Consider the following 23,616-nt stretch of genomic DNA (forward strand, 5'->3'; position numbering starts at 1 on the left):
ACCCGCCCGCCGGCCACGTGACGCCGTGACGCGCGCACCGCCCCCTCCCTCCCGGCGCGCGGGCCGGGGCCGAGGGGAGGCCCCTCCCCCGCAGCGAGGCGGCGCCACCGGACCCGGGAGCGGAGCAGGACGGGCCGCCGGGGCCGATGGCGAGGGACGAGCGGGGCCCGCGCGGACGGGTGACGGCGGGGACGGGCCGTGCCGGGCGAGACGGGGATCGGGACGGGGGGTGGGGGGGGCGGTGGCGGTACCGCTTAACTGCCGCGTAACTGCCCCCTCCGCCCGCCGCCGTCATGGCGACGGGGGAGCGGCCGCCACGTGACCGGGGCGGGGGGCGGGAGGGGCGCCGGTGCCACGTGACCGCCGGGGACGCGCGGCGTCGGAGCCGCTCCCCTGTCACGTGGTGCGGGCCCCATCCCCGGCGCCCCGCGGCCCGTTCCGGTCACGTGCCCGCCCCGCCCGCCCCATGGCCCCGGCGGCGGCCGCGGCCCGACCCCCGTAGCGCCGCTCGCACTCGGAGCAGCTCCCGACGCAGCTCGCACGGTAAGAGCCGCCGGCGCAGGGCGCGGGGGGACGGCGGCGCCAGGCAGGCCCCGGGGCCCGATCCGCCTCACGGCAGCGCTGCCCCGGCGATCCGTCCCCCGGGGGCGGCGGGACCGCGTCGCGGTGGTGCCGCGGCGGCCTTTGGCCTCCCGCGCTTCCTCTCTGCCCGGCGGACGTGTGACGGTGGCCGGGCCGGAGCTGCGGTGAGGGAAGGGGCGAAAGGGGAGGCGGCATCGCGGATCTGCGCTCCCCGGGGCCGCGGCGGGGAGATGGCAGCGCCGCGCCGGCGGCACCGCGGCCGGGGACACCGGGCTTTGCCCCGGTGCGGGCGGCAGACAAAGGGGTGCCGTGGCAGCGCCTTCCCCGCTGCCGCCGGGGGTCCGGCGGCCGGGCACACCCCGCCGGCACCGTGCGGGTGTCCTCGGGCCCGTCTCGTGGCGGGGTGACATCCCTCCCGGAGCGTGGGTGATGCGGATGGGGGGAAGGCCGGGCTGGCCCCTGAGGACCGTGCATCCCCCCCGCCGTGCCCGGGTCAAGCGGCACTGCTGCCACCTCTCCGTCCCGCTGACAGATCGCTGCCATCCCTCGGGGTGCTGCTCAGTCCGTTCCCGGACCTGGCAGCGTCCCTGTGCCGCTGCGGGTCAGACTGGGCCATTGGCACAGATATTCAGTGATTCTGCTGCTGCCTGCGGGGAGCGGAAACCCAGCAGCTGCAAAGCCTGCATTGATCTGTCAGAGCTTGCCTGCCAGCCCGTGCCCACCCTGGCCGGGTGAGGATTATTAAAACGTGCAAATGTTTCCTTTATTTCTGCTCCGAACTCGACAAAACCATATGGGAAGTGACTGGAATGAAATGCTGGTAATGGAGAGTGCTCAGACCAGGTGTAAAGAACAGATACGGGAGGTACTTGGTCTTAAAAGTGGTTAGGAAGATTCACTGCAATGGAGGAAAGATAGCTGTTGGAATTTGATGGTATTTCCAGCTATCTTGCTTTGTGTTTGCTCCCACAGAGCTGGGAGGGCTTGTAGGTGGATAAGCACACAGAAGATTTCTTTTGATCTATGCCAACATTGAAGCTTCCTGATAGACCTTGCCCATTGTAAGCTGCAGCTGAAATTAACATCCCTAAGACAAGCCTGATGACAAGCTGTACCTCATGGTTAGGGCTTCTGGTTGATCCAAGTGCTTTCAGAACTGTTGACCAAGCTCTGCTGCTGGGGAATTTAAAATAAACTGTCTGACCTTCCTATTCTGGAAGATACTTGAACCAGCAGCTGAAGAACACAAATGCTGCAGCAGATTAAAATTATCACTTAAAGCCGCAAAATAACAGCATCTGTCTATGTGCATGTGGCAATCCTTGCCTCATCTACAGTACTGATTCCTGGAAACTTCAGATGTTAAATGCAGGGGTTATGAGATTTGGGCAAGTACAAGTACCTCACTGGTGGCTCTCACTGCTGCACAGTGAGCCTTACATGTCAAAAAAACCAAAAGGAACCTGAGCTGTGTACTGTGTGTGCTTTGTGCTTTGCTTAGCAAGGATGTAGCCTTCCCTGTAGGAGACAGGGAATGGAATTCTCAAGCAAGATTCCTATTTTAGAATTTTTCCTGTACTTCTTGTAACACAAAGCCATTTTGTTTCCATTAGTGACAGACTGTAACCTTTCTAAATCCCTATTATTAATAGGGTTTTTTATTCTTTCTCATGTACTGTTCTAAAGACAGCTCAGGGATTTCTCCATTTTGGGTAATGCTTACTTGTGCTTGTGAGTTGTATCATCCCACTGCCACTGTAAATTACTGCAGGAAAAAGGAAGTACAGCAGTGACAGAAAGAAGAACAGCATGAGCCAGTGTGCTCACCCTCCCAGAAGGTGGAATGAGCCACTTGCAGGATAATTGTGCTCTCACAGATTGCACACTGCAGGGTACTGGAACGGCTCTAAAGGAGAAGTTGGTAGCTGCTGATTCTTTGCTTCTGTAGTTGAAAGACTGAGTGTAGGTAGGTGAAATGGCATGGTAGAAAAGCAGAGCAACTGACATTAGAATGAGCCTGACTGGAAATGCTTTCCTTTTTCTTGCTGTTCTGTACAGGTGTAATTCCTTTATATTCTGTGGCTTTGCCTCCATTGCATTGGACAATAATGACCTTAAAGGACTATAAAGTGACAAAGGGAGAAAAACATCAAATCTCTAGTCTTGCACATGGTGAGGTTTCCAGTCTCTGAGAGTCTGTGGCCAGCTGCTTTTTTCCAGTAAGGATAAGGTGCTGATGAGACTGCAGACCTGCAACAGGAAACTACATAAAATGGTTGTGTGAATAGCACTGAAAGGGAATAATGCTGCTGGGAGACTGTAATGGACTGTGCTAGGGAACAGTCCTGAAATCATGCTATGCAGTTTTCTTTGGGAAAGAAGTATTACCAAGGATGCTCTGAATGTGGCACAGCATGTTCTAGTGACTGCTGCAGTGGTGCTGATGTGAAACCTCACATTCAGCTCAGCATGACTGAACTCTTTGGCAAAACCTTGGATGGCTGGAATGGTGAAGGATTGAAGTGTGAGTGCAGAGCCCTTTTGCCATTACATCTTTCCATCTCGTGTGTTACTTAACTCATTTGCACAGAAGCTTGTAAGACTTCTCCTGAAGGGAATGCTGTGCTAATGTCCAGATTGTCAGAATAAAATGTCTTATCTTGCTGGTTTTTTTTGGTGTTTTTTTTTGTTTTGTTTTTTTTGGTTTTTTTGTTTTTTTAAGAAAAAAAGAAGTATGTGCATTTAAATGCTTAGAACTACCATTTTGTGTTACCAACTAGTAATGTGATAGCTGATGCAAGTTACAATCTGAACTTTGGCATGGGTCCCAGCAAATATTACAGGTATTCTAAAGCACACAAAACATCCACATCAACATTAGAAAAATACTATATTGTGTATCAGTAGTAAAATTTAGGATACACAAAAGAGAGCAGCTGGACATACTAAACATTTTCAGCAAACTTACCAAAGATGTACATTTTTGGTAAGGGTACCAACAGTATGTTTTACAGAATGTAGTAATACTTGCCATATCCTTTATCTCTTGAAAAACCTGGAGAGAGTAACAATAGTGACTGCTGGGGAGGGCAATGCAGCAAGTATCCAAAGGCTTGTTGGTTGGAGACTGCTGACAGAATTATCATTGTGCTGTGGTACGTGTAACATTAGTTCCTCAGACTCTGGAGGAGAGGAACTGGCCAGCTGCAGTTAAGTGTACAAAACATTGTTCAAGCCTTGAGCAAAATCCACCACAATAAGAACACCCAAGTCTTACTGGGTGAGACTTTAGCACAGTGAACTGAAAATCCATGATTTTTTTTCACATACCTTTTATCCTTCCCTTTTCTGAAATGACTTAGCATCTGCCATTCCCAGTGAAGAAGGGAATTGCTGCCAGTGCCAGAGGAGATTTGGAATTTGTCATTGCTTAGCTTCGGTATTCTTCTGAACTTGAAAAACCTGTAAAGGGACAGTAAAACAGGAAAATTTAGTTATCAGTTTAAATGTAAGATTTGTGGGTCTTTTACTGGATCAAAAGCTGTATCAGCAATTTAATTAGATGAATTATTTAGGTAGCTGGGAGTATTTTGTTTAAATGAATTTGCTGATTGTACTGAAAGAGGGGAGCATGTTTATCTGAAATACTCCCAAAATTATATAGGCATGAATAAGTCAATGTGGGCTGTAATACTTTAATACAGATAGGAGTAGTGAAAGAGTTACAGCAAAAATCATTACAGCTGATCAGCTCAACTGTGTGTTTTTAATAGCTCATTGTAGCCGCCATGGCGACGTCATCGGAAGAAGTGTTGCTGATCGTGAAGAAGGTGCGGCAGAAGAAGCAGGATGGGGCCCTGTACCTGATGGCTGAGCGCATCGCCTGGGCACCCGAGGGCAAGGACCGCTTCACCGTCAGCCACATGTATGCCGACATCAAATGTGAGTGAACCCCGCTGCTGCAGGCAGCGCTGCTGCCATGGAGATGTGCTCGGCACACTCAGCTCACCTGCCGTAGAATGCACGCTGTAGCTACCTCAGGGAGGTTGCAAGGGTCTGCAGCTCTGGCCAGGCTACTCTGTAGCAGCAGACATCAGGACTGTGGTAAAGTATCACCAGCTTAAGGATGCTACCACAGAACTTTGTAGTCTTCAGATGTTTAACTTACGCTGCATTTACTATTAACTTCGATAAACTTCTGCAATAAATTGAACAGAAAAATAATCTGTGCCATATCTTGTGAAGGGAAGAGTGGGAGGAGCATCAAGGAAGCGTATAGGATTTTCAGTCTAACGCAGAAACTATCTGGCATGTCATCTGTTTAACTCGGTATCTAAGGCTGTTTCGATTTTCATATAAAATGAACTCAAGTTTTATTTTCATCCAACAGACCATAGCTTCAGAAGTGTCAGCTTCTGTAGTTTGGCCTAGCTGGTAACATTCCGAATAAGTGTTTGCTGTTGCAATAGCAGAGTACTTGCAAGTCAAAACTAAACAGTAAATGTCTATAGCATGCTGCCTTTCTGGTTCCAGTCAGTGCTCATATTTCATGTGCTCTAAAGCCAAAGAAGGAATAAAAAGTAAGTTGTGTGCGTCACTTGGTAATGGTTTAGTGATTATTGCTGTTTGAAGTCACATACAAGCACTGAGGCATGATCAAAAGTGTGTGATGAATCAGAACTAAGATGATCTCTTCTTAAATATGAAAGTGACAAGAGGTTTAAAAGTTCCAGTCACCTTTAATAATCAACTTTGTGAAGGTTTTATTTAGCTATTAACTTACACTTAAGCAGCTTGCATTTTAAATATGTACATTTATAGGCATTGAAGTATTTTTAACTTAGCACATTAGATGAAAGATGTGCTTTTTATCATCTGAAATAAAAAAGGGTGAGATGTATTTGTAAATTTGTAGTAGAGAAGGTGATTTAATGTTGACATCTGGTTCCTGTCACCCACTTGCTTTAGAGAAAGGACTGATATTAAAAGTTAGGTTAGTGCCATTTGCAGTGCTTCACAAAAGTCGCTGTAGCACAACAGTCCTTAAGCATAGGTGTCCCAGCCTCTGCTCCCTCTGGTTATGAGGATAGAAGCAGGAATTACATTTTCCTTATGAGTCATGAGGGTGTAGTAGTACCTTGGAGGCATTGGTGATTGACTTGGGGAACACAAGTGGCTAACCACTTAGCTCACCACTGGAAACTGGGATCCAGATGTGCTCTCACCCACTCTGCTTTCCTACCACTGCCCTTCAGCAGGAGCTGGGCCAGCTGGAAAAACAAAAGGGGGTGCTTTTCAGTGGATCAGTTCCTTGGTTCAGTTTGCTACACAAACACTAGCAATCGTACAAGAAGTGATGCAGGAAGAAGTGGAAAAGGGGAATGAGGTCGCCTTTCAGCAGCAGCCTGGATTGCTTCCAGGTTAAAGTGTCCAGGTGATGACAGCCTCATTTGCAGTAGTTTACTAATGGATGCTGTGGGGAATGCAAAGATGAATCAGGACTCCTAGCAGGAGCTGAAGGATGTTGAGCAACAGGCTGCTGCTGTCTGTGTCTTGTATTTTAGAGTGAACAAGGCGCAGGGTTCAAACTAATTCAAGGGGAAGACTGACTGTTCCATTTTCACAGCTGCGATTCACATGCAGGATAATGGTATTTAATTGGATGATGAGAATAACTGCTTATAAGCAAACACTCTAGGGAAGACAGTTTCTTGTATAAGCTTACTGTCTGTCTCTCTGCAATCTAGGCCAGAAAATCAGTCCAGAAGGTAAAGCTAAAATTCAGCTGCAGCTGGTATTGCATGCAGGGGACACAACCAACTTCCACTTCTCCAATGAAAGCACAGCAGTGAAGGAGCGAGATGCAGTCAAGGATCTTCTTCAACAACTCTTGCCCAAGTTCAAAAGGAAAGCTAATAAAGAACTTGAGGAAAAGAACAGGTAAAGGGATAGCAGCCTAAAAATCTGTTGTTTTTTCTCCTTCTGTTTGCTAACTATTGTGTATTTCTGTTAACAGTTGTTATTTCAACAGCATGAATGATATAGTATTTGTTTCCCTAGTAAAGATCTCCCTGCTTTCAATATCGAGGCGGTTCCTTGAGACTTGCATAACTATCACATGTTGAGACTACACTTGTGTGCTTAGTGACACGTTCTTGAGGTGTAAAGGCAGCCAGTCTGGCTGCCTCCTGGTCTTTCTTATCCATAGCTATAAGAGGAGAGCACCCAGCTGGCAGTCTGTCTTTTTACTCTTCTTAAATATGTATGTATCAGTTAGAAAACCTGCCTTGAAAGATTTTTTTTTTCTTTTCCAGAAATTTTGTGAAGCCTGGCGAGGTTTTTTTTTTCCTCCCCATAGAGTTCCATTTGCCCTTCAGATATTTTCTGATGTTTTATAGACTACTAAATGGTTAGGTATTTTCATGCATCTCACTTGAGATGCTGCAGTTTGTTACTTGGCATACAGGATGTTTATTCTAAGAAATATTTTGAACAGATGTTGAGGACCTAAGTCCTTTTCCCAAATGGGCTCTTGAGATACATTTCCGCTCCTTTAAAATGTCTGTGTTAAACCAGTCCCTGTAGCTGCAGAGCTCTCTTCCCTGCCTCTCCCCTGATAAGTTTCACTTCATTCTAGTGTCTGTGAATCCTGTGTCTAATGGCTTCCATTTCCAAAGACTGCTCTAGCTCTGAACATATTACGTTAAAGCTAGATTTTTCAAAACATGAGAGCATTGCCTCATGGGACAGACTGGATCTTAACAAGGAGATTTCCCAGCAGAAAGGCAACAGCTCTTGTGCTGGAGCTGTGACACAGTCAGGATTATTAACTGGTTCCAGTACTGCAGCAACCACTAGGGTCTGCAGCAGTGCAGCCTGCTTTGGCACTGTTCCCATACTTCTTTCTTTATGCTCTGTGCCTTATTTTTGACAGTGTTGGTGCTGAGAACATGGGCAGTCTTAGCTCTGAATCTTTGCCTCCTTAAATGGAGTTTTACAGCATCACACTGTAAAGTATCAGGAGCTTTTCTAGTTACAGAAAAGCCAGAATCCCTGCATGTACTCAGCCATAGTTTGTTCTCTTGATTAGAAGTCCAAGTCTGGTGATGGGGCTTCAGTAGCTTGATTGCAACAGATAAGGCAGAAAAGATGCAGCCTGTTGTGGAAGGGTACAACATCCAGAGTCCCCATGGCACTTCCTCCATGTATTGATATGTGGGAGTTGGGTACATACCAAAATTCTGAGCTTTAATGAAATAACCAGCATAACAGACTGCTTTCAGCTGTGCTACTTTGTAAGAATTGCCACTAATCCATACTTGTGACAATAAGAAAAACTGGAGAAACCCTGGTGGTTAAAACATAATAGGGGTATCCTGCCACAAAGCTTTCACTTCCACCTCATCCTGCTTTGTCCTTAGAGCAGCTGAAGGCTTTCATTCTGTCCAGGCTGCAGTTTATCCATGTTCATCCCTAGACCATGTATCCATAAGACTTCTGATTTTTTTCCCCTGATCAAGACCCTAAGGTACATGCTAAAGACTGGTGAGGTTATTGGCAGATAGTGAACACATATACACACTTCCCTGAAAATAGCCCAGTGTGTTTCTAATGAGGTACACAGCTGTAAAAACAGCTGCTTAAACATGAGTTAAGATTCAGGTGCATATTCTTTCCATTTTGGGTAGTGATGCCTGATATGTGGATGATAACTTTTGTAAATACTGCTCCCTGGTGGAAGTAATGACACGGAATGTGTCTCACACTTGTACTGTGTCTGATTAAGGGATGAACATCCTACTGTTAGAACCATAGAAACATAAATGAACAACCAATGTGTTTTAAGGGATCTTATCCCATACATATTTTGTGTTCTATACTCTTGCACTAGAATAAAGATCTGTAGCTACTGAATTTTAAGAGCTTAAACCAAGAATTAAACAGCGCTGAAATCTCCTTTTTTTGCTCCCCCATCATACTTCTGTTATGGAACAGCAAGAATATTCATTGTGCTTTTACAGTTCAGGAGATTCCAGTCCTGGTGTGCAAAGACACAAAAGCACCACAGAATATTTTAGGACAAGACATGAATTCCACAGTCACTTTTTCTTAGGCGTCAGTGTTTTCTAACTTTCAATGTTAACATCCATTTCTTAAGTCTTTTCAGACAAGCAGTGCTATTGACATTGGTTGTTTACACAGTCTTGTTAAGAAATGTACAGCATTTTGAAAGAAAAGTTTTCTGTTCCTTTTATGAACTTGTGTTAGTTGTGGAAATACTAGTGATTTATTCTGCAGTGTTTCAATTCTATTCAATACATTCTTTTACCAGAATGCTGCAAGAAGATCCTGTTTTGTTTCAGCTCTATAAAGACCTTGTTGTGAGCCAAGTAATCAGTGCTGAAGAATTCTGGGCCAACCGTTTAAGCCTGAATGCAGGGGATAATTCTGCAGAACCTAATAAGCAGGAAGTGGGCATCTCTGCAGCATTCCTGGTATGTTGAACCTTTAACTTACAGGATTTTAGAGCAAACAGATTGGGGAAAGTGAGAGTTCTGGTCATGCACTTCATTCCCCCATACATGAATTTTCTGGTTTCTCAACATCTTTTTGCTATTCCAAGTGTAAAGGAGAGAAAAAAAAAGTTTCCTGCTAATCTGCAACCTCAGAATTTTGTCAGTTTAAGATGCCAGATTTGAACTTTAAATTGCCAACAGGCAGATAATGTTTGTCCTGCTACTCTGCCTTCTGTAAAACAGGAGTGGTGTGAATATGACCAATGACTATGGTCACTAGATTAAAATGTATGAGCTTAATAAATTAAAGAGCATATCTGTGGCAGCACTGACATGCATAAATGAACCTTTCCACATAAGGGTTTTATTCCCTTCCCAATTTTTTAACCCAAAACATGCTTTCAGCTACTTGAAGAACAACTTGTGTTCAGACAGAAGGCTCATTTTGTCTTTTTGTCTAACTTTCAGTTATTTTACCCATTCATAGAAACGATGCTTCAGTAATTTCAGTGCAGTCTATAAGTAATCTAGGTACAACTTCAGATTCCTCACAGAGAGACGTTTCTGCTTCTGCAGCAAAATTCACAGATAAGACTCTTTAGATGGAATCCCACTTCCACCTTTGTAATGACTGTGCACACAGTAGGTTTGGGAGGGAAAGAGGAGGTAGGAATTGTTCTAATTTAGCTGCTACTTGTGGGGTTTTTTTCCTCCTTGGAAATACCTGAATCAGTTGCCAAACAAATTTGATTGCTCTGATTTCCTGTCTCCCATTATTCTTACACCTTAACTTAAAAAAAAAAGAAACCACACTAAAAGTAAACCCACTAAACCTTCAAAACTGAAGTGTTCTTAAACTAACTGGTTATGTTTGTGTCCTCTGCATTTGTGAAGGAGAAAACTTCAGATATTTTTGTGTCCTAATTCAAGACAAATATGACTGGCTCTGCTTGGATTGAGTGTTTCCCTAGGAAGAAGATGGTACAAAAGCTAGACTTGAGGTACACAGGAAAAGGAGGAAACGGCAGCAGCCTGTGCACTCATGTACTTTTCCTGTCAGAACTGGACTGAGCACTTACCTCCCCCAGAGCTTCCTAAAGAGATCACTGAGATCTGAGTTCAAAGTTCTGACTGAGGCTAACCCTCCAGCTTTTAATTCAGTGTTACTGATCAGTTACAGTAAGATGTTTTTAGTGTATAAGGGAAGAAGGTGTAAGAGCCATAAATCCTTTTTTGCCCCTTCATTGTAGCGCTGGTTGTTCACTGGCTGAACTGTTGAGTGAACAATAAAACATGAGGCATATACAGTATGCTTACTTATTTTTACTTTGAAACAAAGATTAGACATACCTTGTTTTGACCAGTGGAGTGCTCTTTGCTTTCTAAATAATCTGCTTGTTCAATCATCCCTTAAGTAATAACGTAATTCACGTTTGCTTGTTTGTTCCTCATTCTGAAATACCTGCATACAATCAAATAAGCCATGGATTAATGGAGGAAGAAGATTATTTTACCTGTAACAAACCTTGCTTGCAAGATGCCAGTTCTTTTCCTTCTCCAGTTAGAGAAAGCATCCAGACATGACTTTTTTCCCCTGTGTGCTTATCCTTAGGCTGATGTACGGCCTCAGACAGACGGCTGCAACGGGCTGAGGTACAACTTGACTTCAGATATTATTGAATCCATATTTCGGACATACCCTGCAGGTAAGAGCAGTGTTTTACATACCATTTCAGATTGGTCTTTTTACTGTCTTACTGGAGAAAGACTAAAATGGTAGCCTGAGCCTGGAAGTGTAAGGGACCATATCTTCCAGTCTTCTCGATAATTTTCCCTTCCTCATTAGAGGGAAGGGAAGAAGCATATTCATATGTTTCATAAAAGCATAAAATACACTTTTGAAATGGAAAGTTGATTTTATTAAATAAAAACATGTCAACATGTTTTTGTCAAATGTTGACTTTTTGTTTTTTAAATTTTGAGTAAATGTTTGATTCCCATGATAATCTCCTCACAGTGTTCCAACTAATTGTAATTTTTCATGAAATCACCTTTGGGAGAAAAAGAACCTGATTTCCATCATTTTCCATGCACTGTAATGAACACTGACACTGATTCATTTTGGCCCCTAGTGTGGGGGGCAATTCAAGAATGTTCAGGCCACTGTTACATGCATTTTTCAAAGCTTTACAAGCGTAAATGAGTACCTGTTTGCTCATGCTTAACTACCTCAGTCCCTTCCGTTTAACAGGAATGAATGGAGGCAGCCAGAAAGCAAGGAAGCCATCAAGGAAATGCTGATATAAAATACCATGTTAAGATTTGTGGAACAGTTTGTAATTGTTCTGGGTTTTGTTCACAGTAAAAATGAAATATGCAGAGAATGTTCCACATAACATGACCGAGAGGGAATTCTGGACACGGTTTTTTCAGTCTCATTATTTTCATCGGGACAGGCTCAATACAGGCTCCAAGGACCTTTTCGCAGAATGTGCCAAACTGGATGAGAAAGGTAAGCTGGTTGTCTCTGAAAGCTACAGATGGTCATGGAAAGTTAGCTACAGCCTTGCCATTCTGAGCATGTGTCATAGTGAGGGTATTTCTTGGAATAAATCAGCCTTTGGAAAACGGCAGCACTAAAAGTAACCTTTACTACGAATTCCATAGTATGCCATCCTGGTAGATTGATTATGTGCCATTAGTTACTATGGAATGATTTTGTATACACAATAGGTTTTGTTTTGTGGTATGTGCACAATTTACAATGGGTACAGCTTTTGTTATAGATAGGGTTTTAGTAAATGAGATTCCTGTTAGTCAAGATTTTCCAGAGGAGTTGCCTTCCTTTTTCTCTGTCAGTCTTTTTAATCTGAAATTCTAAAATATTATCTGACTCGAAGTTTTTTACGAACTTTTGAGATAGGTTTGTGATGATACAGAAATGTGGAGAGTTCGGATTACTTACCACCATTCCATAATATGTATTTTGGCTAATGAAAGCCTTCTATTAGAAATACAAAACTCTTCACAAGTCAAAGCTATCCCCAGATATAAACTGTCTCACTACCCATACAGGGCAGCAAAGCAGTACCAAAATTAGAAGAAATGCAGTTTTGGCTTCCCAGTTCCCACTGCTGTAACTGTATCTCAATTTATTTTTTAATCAGTGTTCAGTGATGTGTAGAAGTTGGTGAAAACTGGGCTAATTAATAGGAAGGTGTTTTGGAGTAACTTCCCACTTTTATTGCTTATTTTAAATCAAGCTTTAAAAAGGGTTTAAAGTCTTAGTCCCAGTATTATTTGGGCCTGTGCAGAACCTTTGTTTTCTTTTAAGTAAATGTTTAAGTAAAAGATTAAATATAACCTAATGATCTCATAGTTATTCTATTTGTTTAGATACCGTTTTTCATTATTTTTAAAATTTGTTCACACAGGGTTAAAAGCAATGGTGTCTCAAGGAGTGAAAAACCCCCTGATAGATTTAACAGCTTTGGAAGATACAACGTTAGATGAAGTAAGTACTTAGGGGAAAAAAACAGAAAGCAAACAAAAAATCCAAAAGACAAACCATATTCCTTCCTTAGTTACATTTAAGTGGATCTTTCATTAAAACTGCTACAAATGCTAACTCTAAAACAAATCCCATACCACTGCAGTTGCAGTGGTTGTGTACTCAACATTCCTGCTGTTGTGTGTGTGTAGGGAAATGGAGACTGTGCCCATGGACCTGTGTGGTCACCTCTCCCTTGGTGTGCAGGGTGTAAACCCAGAACTTCCATTTTTTAAAGAATTAATCTTTCATTTAATTTTTTTGTCTACAGTGAACTCTTTGGTTTTTTCCTACCTTTTAGACTCTATGACAATGTACAGAAGAGTAGCACAAAACAGGAAAAAGTCTTTGATTTGTTCTTACTTTGAACATTGCTACTTGATTCAGCCTAACTGAAGGACACTTTATACAGTGTTCTTTGTTTAGCTTCAAATACCTTTTCTTGCTAAAATGACTACCTTGAACTATTACCTGCCTCCAAGAACAAGTTAAAACAATTCATTTCAACGGTGTACCATAATGTGAAGTAGCTTAGAAATGTGCTTTTTTGCAATTAATTTAACTGAAATTGTTCAGTCATAGTTAATAATGAAGCTGCATTTCAAAGTTTTTTGGTGGCCTTTTTTTGGATGTTCTTTTTTCATTTTCTTTTTATGGGAGTTGTCCAAAGCTAGCAGTCTGAAACTGGACCATGCATGAGTTTAGGATAGGTGTGTTTGAAGTGCTTTGTAAACTGCCCTGATCTGCTTTTGAGGCTGGTTAAGAACGAGCATGAAACTGCCCGTGGGGTAAAGTGCTACCTGGCGAGTGAGGAACTCTGCCAGCATTTTAAGGCTTGAAGCTTTTTTCATTTTCTAGTGGTATCACATCCTCCTGACAGGTATATTTTAGCCTGTGGGCTGCTGGTGTCCCGCTAGATGCTAAAAAGCAGTCAGTAAAACAATTGCTGTATTTTCCTTACCATCAATGCCTGTTTTGCACTGGTGATATTAATTTTATTTTTTTAAGCTAGTTCTCTTTTTAGTTATATCATGGTCTTATAAAATTACCTGTATGAGACTTGTTACCTTCTCTCTGACACCTCTAAATTGCCAAGTGTTAGCATAATAATATAGTCACTGGAGATTTTTCCAAGGAGATGGTGGGGCAAAGGTAGGAAAATGTTGCTCTGGATGATCATGCAGGGGAGGGGGGTGGCTTCCTGACTCAAGGGAAAACAGAATTGTCCTGCTGCTCTGGGGGCAGGAGAGAATCATTGTTGTTTTCTTTGTAGGGCTATGGTGGTGCTTCTGTGGCCTCTACATCAAATGCCTCAAAGTCTGCCAGAGAAAGTAGCAATGCTGCCATCATAAGACGCTTTAATCATCATAGTGCCATGGTCCTTGCAGCTGGCCTCAGGAAACAGTAAGTTCCAGTGTTGTGTAAAAGATTTTTGGAGTAAATTTTAAGGAATTTCCAAAACCAAGGCACATCTTCAGTTATTCATACAACCTTTTCTTTTAATTGTCATGAATGAATTATTTTCCTCTAAAAATGAAAATACCTTTAGGTTTCATTTTGCCTTATAGAAGTTTTTCAGAGCTGTTTGAAATGATGACTGCTATTTTTAACTGAGTTATCATATAAAGCAGATGAAAAAGGAAAGGATGTGTCTGCCTTAGATGTCTAGCCCTGGTGAAGGCTGCAGAAGTAGTGTTCTGTGTGCTGTGTGAAGGTGAGGTCTGGTGCAGGGAGCTGCTGTTTCCTGCCTTCCATTGCAGGTGGCACACTGCCTTCCTGCAGTGTGGCACAGGTGGATGAGATGAAAGACTCCTCAGGTGCAGTACCTGCCCCTGACCAAAACCACCTGTCAGGTCACCTGCTCTGATACTGCTTTATGGACAACCAGCAAGGATTACCACTCCACCCAAATCCTACAGACCTTAACTGTGAGAGATCTTAGTTAATACTTCCTTCTGTTTAGCTGGGCTCCCTCACATTGTTTTTCTGTTTTGCACAAATTGAACACTGCACCTTAAGCAATCTTTTTGGGGCCAAGTGTGTTTCTGTCTGTCAGTTCAGAAAGGGACAACAGGACAGGTCTCCTGAAACAGTTGTATTGCAGGGCTCCCAGAGCTCTGCTGATACCCGGTTGCATAACTGTGTATACAAAGTGTTTCTAATTTAGCCATGATTTTGCTGTGTCCCACATCCACTGTTGGCATGCTGCTATTTCTGAAGAGAGGGACCAGCACCTTCCCCTGCTGTTGAATTTCCCCCATGTTAAATGGGGTTCTAATGTGAGGAGTTGGTTCCTTCTGTCTTTCATCAACTGCTGGAAATTAAGACATAAGGGGAAAAAAAGTATGTGAACGTGCATATAAAGTTTTTGAAACAGATGTATTTACTTTGTCTCTAGCTTGTATCTTAAGTTTCCTGTGAGGTGAATTCTTCTTAATGCTGTTTCTCTATTTCAAGAGAAGCACAAAATGACCATTACAGTGAGACCAGCAGTACGGATGGAAACTCCAGGGATTCAGATTTCTTTCAGCCACCACTGAAAAAGGTATAAAGTTAGCTGATGTGATTCTAACTGAAAGGAACTGGAAGCCCTCTCTCAAAAAATTGCTGAAAGTTCCTTACTTGTTTTATGACACATCTGAAGTGAAACTTTTTTAGCCTTGTTTAGAACCATATAGAGTAACAGCCTGTAAGAAGCCTTGTCTCCTCTGTTAGTAAACACCAATAAGTTATACATTAAAGTATTGTGCTGTTTATCTCTTCAGTGGTGCCCAATGAAAGTAAAAAAACTCTTAAGATGCTTCAGATTGCACTAAGAAATCTGGTTCTTTCCATTTGCTGCAGTTCTATTTTCAACCCCCTTAAAATTGTTTTTCTTTCAAATGCCTGAAAACTTCTAGAGAACATCCATCAGAAAAGGATATTGGTGTTCAAGCACCAATATTAATCTGTCAAGTGTATTGTTTTGTAGAGGGGATGATGAAACTGGCACATGACAGCCTTCATCTTAGTCAGTGAGGTTGAACTGAGAGTGTGACATTTGCACCAGTGACACCTGGTGCAATGATATACAGGGCAACAACCTGGTCTAGACTAACCAGAGCAGCTCACAAAGTGGAAGAGAGTACTGTAATTGCTATAAAACTGAATTGATTACTCTTTCTGGAGTTGACAGCCTAAACAGAAAATGTCAGAGAGACTCAAACTTGGCTGTATTGTGAGAAAACCTTGTAGAAGAGGTGTTGTTAAATGTTGGGGTAGTCTTTTACTTTCCTCAAAAGTTTCCTGAGCAGAAAATTATATAGCAAGACTAGAAGAAATGTGATGAAAAGGGGAGTGAAATAGTAGCAGGAGAACAGGAGACTTCAAAAACAGTTTTCTAGTTGTACAAAATCTGATCTCACTGTGTTGTTACCTCTCACTGCTAATACTCCACAGCTCTGCTGTCACCAGGGGGTAATTACTGTGGTTTTAGTCCTAGACTCCTATACACCAGCTGTTAAATCATTAGTATTTCTGCTAATCTGGAGTTAGATGGACATAAATAGAGAGCACAAATGATTATCTATGTACACTCCTTGGAAGTGGCAGGGACTGCCTAATTTTAGCCTGAATCTGGAGAAAAAGCAATGGTGCCAATACTTCCAAATGGCCCATCCTGAACAACATTGGGCATCACCCCTCTGGAGGATAGGCATGAGTCATTTCATACCTGTGTTTTCTTTAAGGTTTTAGTAACCCTTCAGCTCAAACTTGGTGCACCAGAAGAAAGCACTGTATGTATGGACTTGTGCCTTCATTAGTAACATGCATTATTATTTGGCTTATTTTAGGTAAAACTGCAGGAGGCCATTGAATATGAAGATTTATCAAAGAATAATAGCGTTAAAACTATTGCACTAAACTTAAAGAAGTCTGATAGGTAAGTTAAAATAATGCACAGCTATTCCAGCAGAGCCAGTGTATGCGGTTTCATCACAGCCACACAGGACCAGCTGATTTAGTCCCTGCTGTGCCACACTCAGTGGTGTTACAGCTAAGTTTAGAAACTTAATATGAGCTTTTGCATAAACCAGTTTCCCTTTTAAATTTGTAGTTTTTTCTCAGTGGTTGGGCAAGAAGGGACATCTGGAAATCACCTAGTCCAACACCCCTGTTAAATTCCAACTTACTTTTCAGAGGGTTGAGTCTCTGTAAGCCAACCTGAATGACTTTGCTGTGTAATTTCTGTGAAAGCCTAACAGACTTCTGTTCACAGTTCGGCATGTCATTGCAGCCTACAGTGGAAAAATGTGTTACATATGAAAATATATGGAATTCCAAGAAAAATCCACTCCCAGGCAAAAAAGCACAGTTGGGATAATTTGGACTGTTCACTGATCTAGGATTTTTCTAGTGGTAGTCCTCTTGTTTCTAGACTTTCGGGTTTGAGAACCATAGATGTAACATCAGAAAAGGAGCAATACCACCAGAAAGAGAACAGTTCCACATGTGCAACTAACTTAATTTTGCTTAGTTTCAGTTGAAGGTGATGTGAATTGCTCCATTCTAATGATATTTCCAGAATTTGCTGGCAGGGGTACCTTTTCATTGGCAAAATGATGATCACAGATTCATGAGTAGAAGCTGTTGTTTGCTGCCCTAACCCAACCTCTTCCCATGTGGCAATATATTGTACTTTATGAGTAAATAGTCAACAATTGCAAAACATCTAAAATTAGAAACATTAGAAGAAAAGTCCAGAAGTTTGCTCTCTTGCTTTACCAACACACTTACTAATAATACTTTGCCCTTTTCTTACCTCACAGGTATTACCATGGTCCAACTCCAATTCAATCACAGCAATATGCAACCAGTCAGGATATAATTAATGCATTTCATAGTATTAGACAAGAAATGGAAGCATATGTACCCAAACTAACTCAGGTATGGAAGTACATTTAAAAAATGCCCCTCTTGATCTTAATTTAGCATCTTGCTTGCTCTGCAGTTTCGTGTCTTATGTCTCGGAAGTTTCAATTCCTCATGGTAAACTTACATTATCTCCAGTTTCTTTTAACTGATGTATTTTTCAGGTTTAGATGATACATTTTGAGCTCTTCAGTTTAAAATCTACAGGTTTAGGTGATACATTTTGAGCTCTTCAGTTTAAAATCTACAGGTTTAGGTGATACATTTTGAGCTCTTTAGTTTAAAATCTACACAATAGAAAACTGAGACATTGCTGGTGCTCTGTTATTCTTATGTTCCTGCTTTTTTAAGAAATGGTAAAGGTATAAAGTAGGACACTCTTGCACAGGCCAGTGTATTGATCCCACCCTGAGAAGTTTAGGAGGTTACAGTGAGCAAGTTTTAACTGAACTGGTCTTTTGCTCCTGAAAGCACTTAGGCTGTCAGTCTGCTGTGGGCTGCTCACAAGCTCTGTGCTGGCACAGGGAGGGCAGCAGAGCCCTGTGGCCACTCCCCCTAAGCGTCTGAACTTAGCTTGTAAACCTAGTTTGGTCCAAAGTAAAGCAGCCACAATTCTGCTACACTTCTGCATACTAATGCCCTGTCTTATTCCAGAGTAAATGCACAGACAGTTCAAGGTCTAAGTAGAGAAAAGGTTATAATTAATTGGAGAGTTTCCACAGCAAACAAGCTATTGCACTTAAAGGCACTCTGACTAATTCTGGAGAAGAGCAGAACCTGAACTTCCATGTATGTGTTCAATTATTCCTGTTTTTAAAAGAATGTATTAGAAAAAGTGACCTGAAATATTTGTTCTTATTCTGTCCAGGTTCTTTCAAGTGGTGATGCTGCCAGCACTATTGCAGTCCTGTCACCTGGAGGAGCACTTATGCAGGGTGGAACACAGCAAGCCATGAACCGTAAGGATTTGGGATGTCTAATGCTTTAATCATGTCCTGTTGCATTGCACAGCACAAGTTGGCTTGCTGTTTCATCTCTCCCTTAGAATATGTTACAGTAATAAAGGAAAGTATGGAAACATGTAGCTGGAGTTGTACTGGGTTGCAGCAGCAGAAGAAAAGCCACACCATGGGGGTGTAATGGCTACACAGGTGCTGAGGCAAGTGAACTGAGAGAACGTTTTACACAGCAAGTAATGAGGGAAACACCTGATAGATACTAAGTTGTCTTACAGATACAGGGGTTTACTTGTTCAGCATTTCTGATTTTTTATTTCCTGGACTGTAGAATAGAACATACTCTGTGGAAACTCTTAAGGAAGCAAAGCCTAGATAATTGTCTGAAATGAAGTTTTTTTGCAGCCTGCATTTAAGATCCAGAGTTTGCTGTGAAAAAAAGGCAACTTTCTTGTACACTGCAAGGGCAAATCAGGCTCTCCTCATACCTCCATCCAACTAGCACTTTCCCTGTTGTCACATTGCTGCCAGTTTGAGTTCTGTCTCTTTAGTCTCAGAGCAGATGAATCCCTGTTCTCAGGATTTATTACTTTTTCAGTTTGTCTTGTGTTACTTGGTTTGAAAAGCAGCAGGAAGTAATTCAGACAGCTGAAAAAGCAAATATGAGTTCTATATGGTACTGAAAGGAAAGGAATCAGCAAGCAGTGGTGAGGCTTTGTTATCCATCCTGGTTGACATATGGGGTGCTACACTTCACTTCTCTGAGCCTGACCACAACTTTTTTTAAGAGACTCATCCTGGAATTTGATATTCACTGTTCAGTTCACTGTGCTCATCCTCAGTGACTACTTGTACTTTTGGTTTGGATTTTTACAGTTGTGGGTCATTCCTTGTTCAAGGAATCCTTGTTCTTGTCACCCTTTCTTCTTCAAGAGTGTTTGGGACACAGTTCCTTTTTCTTGTCTGGATTTTTCATCTTCCACGTGCTGTAACCAAATTGCCTACAAAAGCTAGAGGGAAAAACTTGAAGTACCCACCAGAGGGTTCTTAGCACTGTGCTGTGAGGACAGCATGGTGCTGGTGCCAGCAGCAGCACTGCCATGCTGTTACAACAATACAAATATACTGCTCCTAATCCTGGATTAGGTTTGGTATCCATTCTTTGCCTGGCATGGATCTCCCTAAATAATGCACAAGCTTCCAAATATAGAGCCATAAATAGCAGCTGATCTGATCTAACAGCTGCTGATAGTCTTGGTCTAATTGCTGCTGAGGTGTGAGGCACCTCCCAGCCAGTCTTTCTGTGACTAGTGGAAGTCTACATTGCTGAGCTCCTTCCTTAGCCTTAGTTCTCATTTTTCATATCGTTTGAGTGATGTGAAAAAAACCCTTTTTCCTGTTGCAGAGATGGTGCCAAATGACATTCAGTTGGAATTAAAACACTTGTATGTGGCAGTAGGGGAACTGCTACGACACTTCTGGTCCTGCTTCCCTGTTAACACGCCATTCCTAGAAGAAAAGGTAAGGCAGAGCTTCCTCTTCAGGCCCTGGTTATGATATGGTTTAGAATGACCGTGGTTTAGAATAGCTATCGTTACTGAAGTACAGAACTAATATACATGCCTCAAATCAGTACAGCACTTACTCATCTCTAGAACTGAAGGTCAGAGAATAACATGAAACATGGTTTTTTTCAGCAGTTCTGAAACTAATTTTTAATTTTAAAAAGTTTTATTAATTAAAATCATCCTTGTCCCTGCCTCCCTGTTAGCTCCCTTTAGTAGCAGTAGCTGTTAACCAGTTTCAAACAGAATAGGCAGCTCTGTTGCAGCTGCAGGGTTCTCATTCCAGTTTAAACCACAAAAACTAAAGCCTCCCTTCCCCAGCTCCAAGAAGTAATCTCCACAGTGATAGTACAGCCAAGTTTCCTTTATTCTTCTGTCCATTGCAAAAATCACTGTCATACCTTCAGAACACACACTGCTTTTGAGAACTAAGTTGCCTTCAAGGACAGATGTTTGTCTACAGCCGGGTCTATGATTGCAATTGTTTTTCTGTTGCTTTTGACCTCATGTGGATAACAAAGTTAAAAATTTGTATTCAGATACCTTCACATGTCTTCTGCAAAATGTGACCTGAAAATCCAGTCTTAGCTTGAAGCAAAAAACCATTTTGTGAATATCTTGTATCTATCTATAGTGTTTATTAATGAAGGAATAATCAGTGGCACACTACACTTATCTCAAAAATACAAACAGAGAAGCATTAGAGACTGATATTTGAATAACTTTCCTTCCTCAAACTACACAAACTTGAAATAGCCCCCAGAATTAGTTATCAGGTGTTTTGTTGGCAAACAGTTTGTTAAAGGAAATAAAACTTCTGTCTTACTATAATTCTTCAGTATTGTAATACTGGTTTCTGTCTCTCTCAGGTTGTGAAAATGAGGAGCAACTTGGAAAGATTTCAGGTTACAAAGCTCTGCCCATTCCAAGAAAAGATTCGGAGACAATATTTAAGCACAAATGTAAGGGAAAAGTGCTGTTTAATTATGTGGGTGCATATTAATAATTTCAGTCTTAACTATAAGAGATAGCTTTGTTACTTTATACCCTAGGGCATTTTGATTTTTTTGTTGACTAGGAAATGGGCAGAGGGAAATTGGGTACACAGTTAAGCAGTTATCTCTCCCTGTGCAACTTGCTGAGTGATGCCAGCAACTGACAAGAACTGTAATTTGAAATTACCTGAGTGACAGAACAGAAAGGGGAAGTCACGTCTCATTTTTCACTTCCACCATGAAGTAGGACTGGAGCAACTTCAGAACTCTCCCCCCATGTCAGATTTGAAGTGGTCACATATTAAACACCAGAACAGACAGCTCAATGGGGTGTCACTTCCCCATGTCCTTTCAGCTCAGCTGTTCTCTGCACCGCTTCCTCTATGGAGATTTTTGCAGCAGAGCCTCAAGGTCCTTTCTCTGATTTTAGCAAGATTACTTGTAGCGAATAAAAGCAAGAGTGCACATGGGAAGGGAGGGGGGGGATCTGTTTTCCAGTGGCTGGGCCAATGTTTTCTCCCTTTTCCTGTTTCAGTTGGTAAGTCATATAGAAGAGATGCTGCAGACAGCCTACAATAAGTTCCACACGTGGCAGTCCCGGCGCATGCTGAAGAAGACGTGAGGGCACATCCTGTACAGGTCTGAGAGCAAAGCCTGCAATAGGGTAGGACTACAGCCTAGGTATGTGCAGATCTTAGAGTTGTTGCAGGAAGGCCTGCAAGCTGTGGACTTCTGGAAACAATGCTAACTGAACTTGCACATTTTTGAAAAAGAACTGAGATTAAACTTGAAAACTGGGGAGAAAAACAAGGAAGAACCAAAACGGAAGAGCTGCGGCGCAAAAATATTTAAAAGACACTGTTTACTGCAGTTACTCAGGAACTGCTTTTGATTTGCATAAAGAGCTGCTTTCAGAAATAAAAAATTTAAAGAGGGTGTATTAATAAAATTTGTTTTTCTGTCTAATTTTTTTTAAGAAGTGTATGGCACAGGGTAGATCTCAAAAAAACTCAAAAGTTTTTCTTCACTGGATTCTGACATTTTCTTGAATTCTGTTTGTACTTTCTGCAACAGTTTAACAATGATGTTTTAAAACATAGCTGAGACTGTTTTTGCTTCAAACATCTGGGAGAGTCTAGCTGTCAGAAGACAAGCTCCTGCCATATGTTTCCCCACCAATTGGAAGCAAGAGACATTGCACTGAAAGCTGTTCGTGGTCTGGGGTCCCTAAAGGTACACAGGGGCAAACTTTTGCCTGAAGTCTTCGATTTTTATGCAAAAATTTTTCAGCCATCAGTTTTGCATGGTTCCTTTAGAGTGCAAGTGTGTGCTACTGCAATCTTTTTTTTTTTTTTTATGGTGGCATTTGTTCTGAGGAGAGAATGCATTTTTAAAAATGAAATTAAATAAAGTTTCTTACAAAAGAAGTCATTTATTTTCAATTCTTAGGCATTTTTTATTTCTTCTCCTAAATCTGTTTTCCTTCACTCTTCCCTTTTAACTATTATACTGTTTTTGGCGAATTGATAATCATTGCAAGGAGAAAAATGTGTTATTTACAGTGTCCATAGGTATTGGGAATCTGTGCCATACTTTGTTCTAAATAGAAACAGTTCAGAGTTTCAGACCAACTTGTCTTGTGTTAAATGTGACTTAAATGCAAAGTAACCCCCTTTTCTAGAATATATGCAGTTTATGACAACCTTGTATTTTTTTGTCACTTTGACTGAACAAAAGCCCAGTATGGGCTACTGAACTTTTTTACTTCAGATTAAATGTGACTGTTAAAGATGCATCTACTACAAAGACAAATCAGACTGACAATATGTATTCAAAGCAAGCACAGCGGTGTTCAGTACAGCAGAAGAAATTCCCCAAACCTGCATGATGGCTCAATACTACATTTTGATACGATGCTAAAACGTGATAGTATGATGTTGGGTGGATAATTCTTGAAAAATCCTACAACAGAAAAGATGTATTGGTGTAGCCAAGTGGGTGCTTGTTCTGTGCTGCTGCTCCGTTTATGCAAGAGGGATTTTTTCTTTAACTGGTGCGTGGAAGTCAGCGGCTTCTTTTGAACTTTTTCTTTCAGATTTTTCTATTATGCTGTAACATTTTGGTAAAAGCTGGGTTTCAGTTAAGCATCACTGTCTGCACTGAAGTCCTGCTCAGAAATGTGTGCGTGTTTTTCAGCTTCATTCCCTGTCTGCTGCTGCAGATCCATGCATGATCCCTGCTCTGCACTGTCGGTGTGGTTCTGCTACAGGAAATGACTGGGCTCAACCAGAGATGCCCACTGGTCTTGACAGGGTGAAGATGTCACTGGGAATACACAGATGTACTACAGCATTTGGGGGATGAGATGCACATCTTGTCAAGAGTTACCTCTTGTGAGAGCTAAACGTTCTCTAAAATTTAGGTTGAGAGTGTGGCTTTATGCCGCCAAATCCCCTTGTAAGTGCAGGCAGCTCCCAGGAAAAAAGGGTAGTTTTTTTCTCCCCCAATCCAAAGCATTTGGTCTAGCAATTCTGGGGCCAA

At 42.1% G+C, this 23,616-nt stretch overlaps 1 protein-coding gene and 1 long non-coding RNA gene across 8 annotated transcripts in view; one reads left to right on the forward strand and one right to left on the reverse strand.

Moving 5' to 3' along the window:
- Positions 1–15: 15 nt before the first annotated feature.
- GTF2H1 (general transcription factor IIH subunit 1) lies at positions 16–22,502 on the forward strand. 7 transcript variants are annotated; one of them, XM_066320856.1, is made up of 15 exons: positions 16–543; positions 4,356–4,524; positions 6,330–6,522; positions 8,915–9,077; positions 10,711–10,804; positions 11,461–11,610; positions 12,533–12,612; positions 13,922–14,052; positions 15,106–15,193; positions 16,482–16,570; positions 17,457–17,574; positions 18,428–18,518; positions 19,921–20,036; positions 20,950–21,042; positions 21,611–22,502. In XM_066320856.1, exons 2-15 carry the CDS (start codon positions 4,371–4,373, stop codon positions 21,695–21,697), a joined length of 1,647 nt encoding a protein of 548 aa, XP_066176953.1. In that variant the 5' UTR covers positions 16–543; positions 4,356–4,370; the 3' UTR covers positions 21,698–22,502. The 7 variants fall into 7 exon arrangements, with proteins under 7 accessions (XP_066176953.1, XP_066176956.1, XP_066176954.1 ...); XM_066320859.1 differs by lacking the exon at positions 16–543 and adding an exon at positions 591–746; XM_066320857.1 differs by lacking the exon at positions 16–543 and adding an exon at positions 827–1,313.
- Positions 4,542–23,616, reverse strand: part of LOC136362402 (uncharacterized) — a 34,087-nt gene continuing 15,012 nt past the window's right edge. Inside the window, exons 2-3 of the long non-coding RNA XR_010743794.1 lie at positions 10,449–10,560; positions 4,542–6,055 (exon numbers count right to left, since the gene is read on the reverse strand). This is a non-coding gene — a long non-coding RNA (uncharacterized lncRNA). The remainder of the gene's footprint in view (positions 6,056–10,448; positions 10,561–23,616) is intronic.

Source organism: Sylvia atricapilla, chromosome 6 (genome assembly GCF_009819655.1).
Source record: "Sylvia atricapilla isolate bSylAtr1 chromosome 6, bSylAtr1.pri, whole genome shotgun sequence".
Taxonomy (NCBI): Eukaryota; Metazoa; Chordata; class Aves; order Passeriformes; family Sylviidae; genus Sylvia; species Sylvia atricapilla.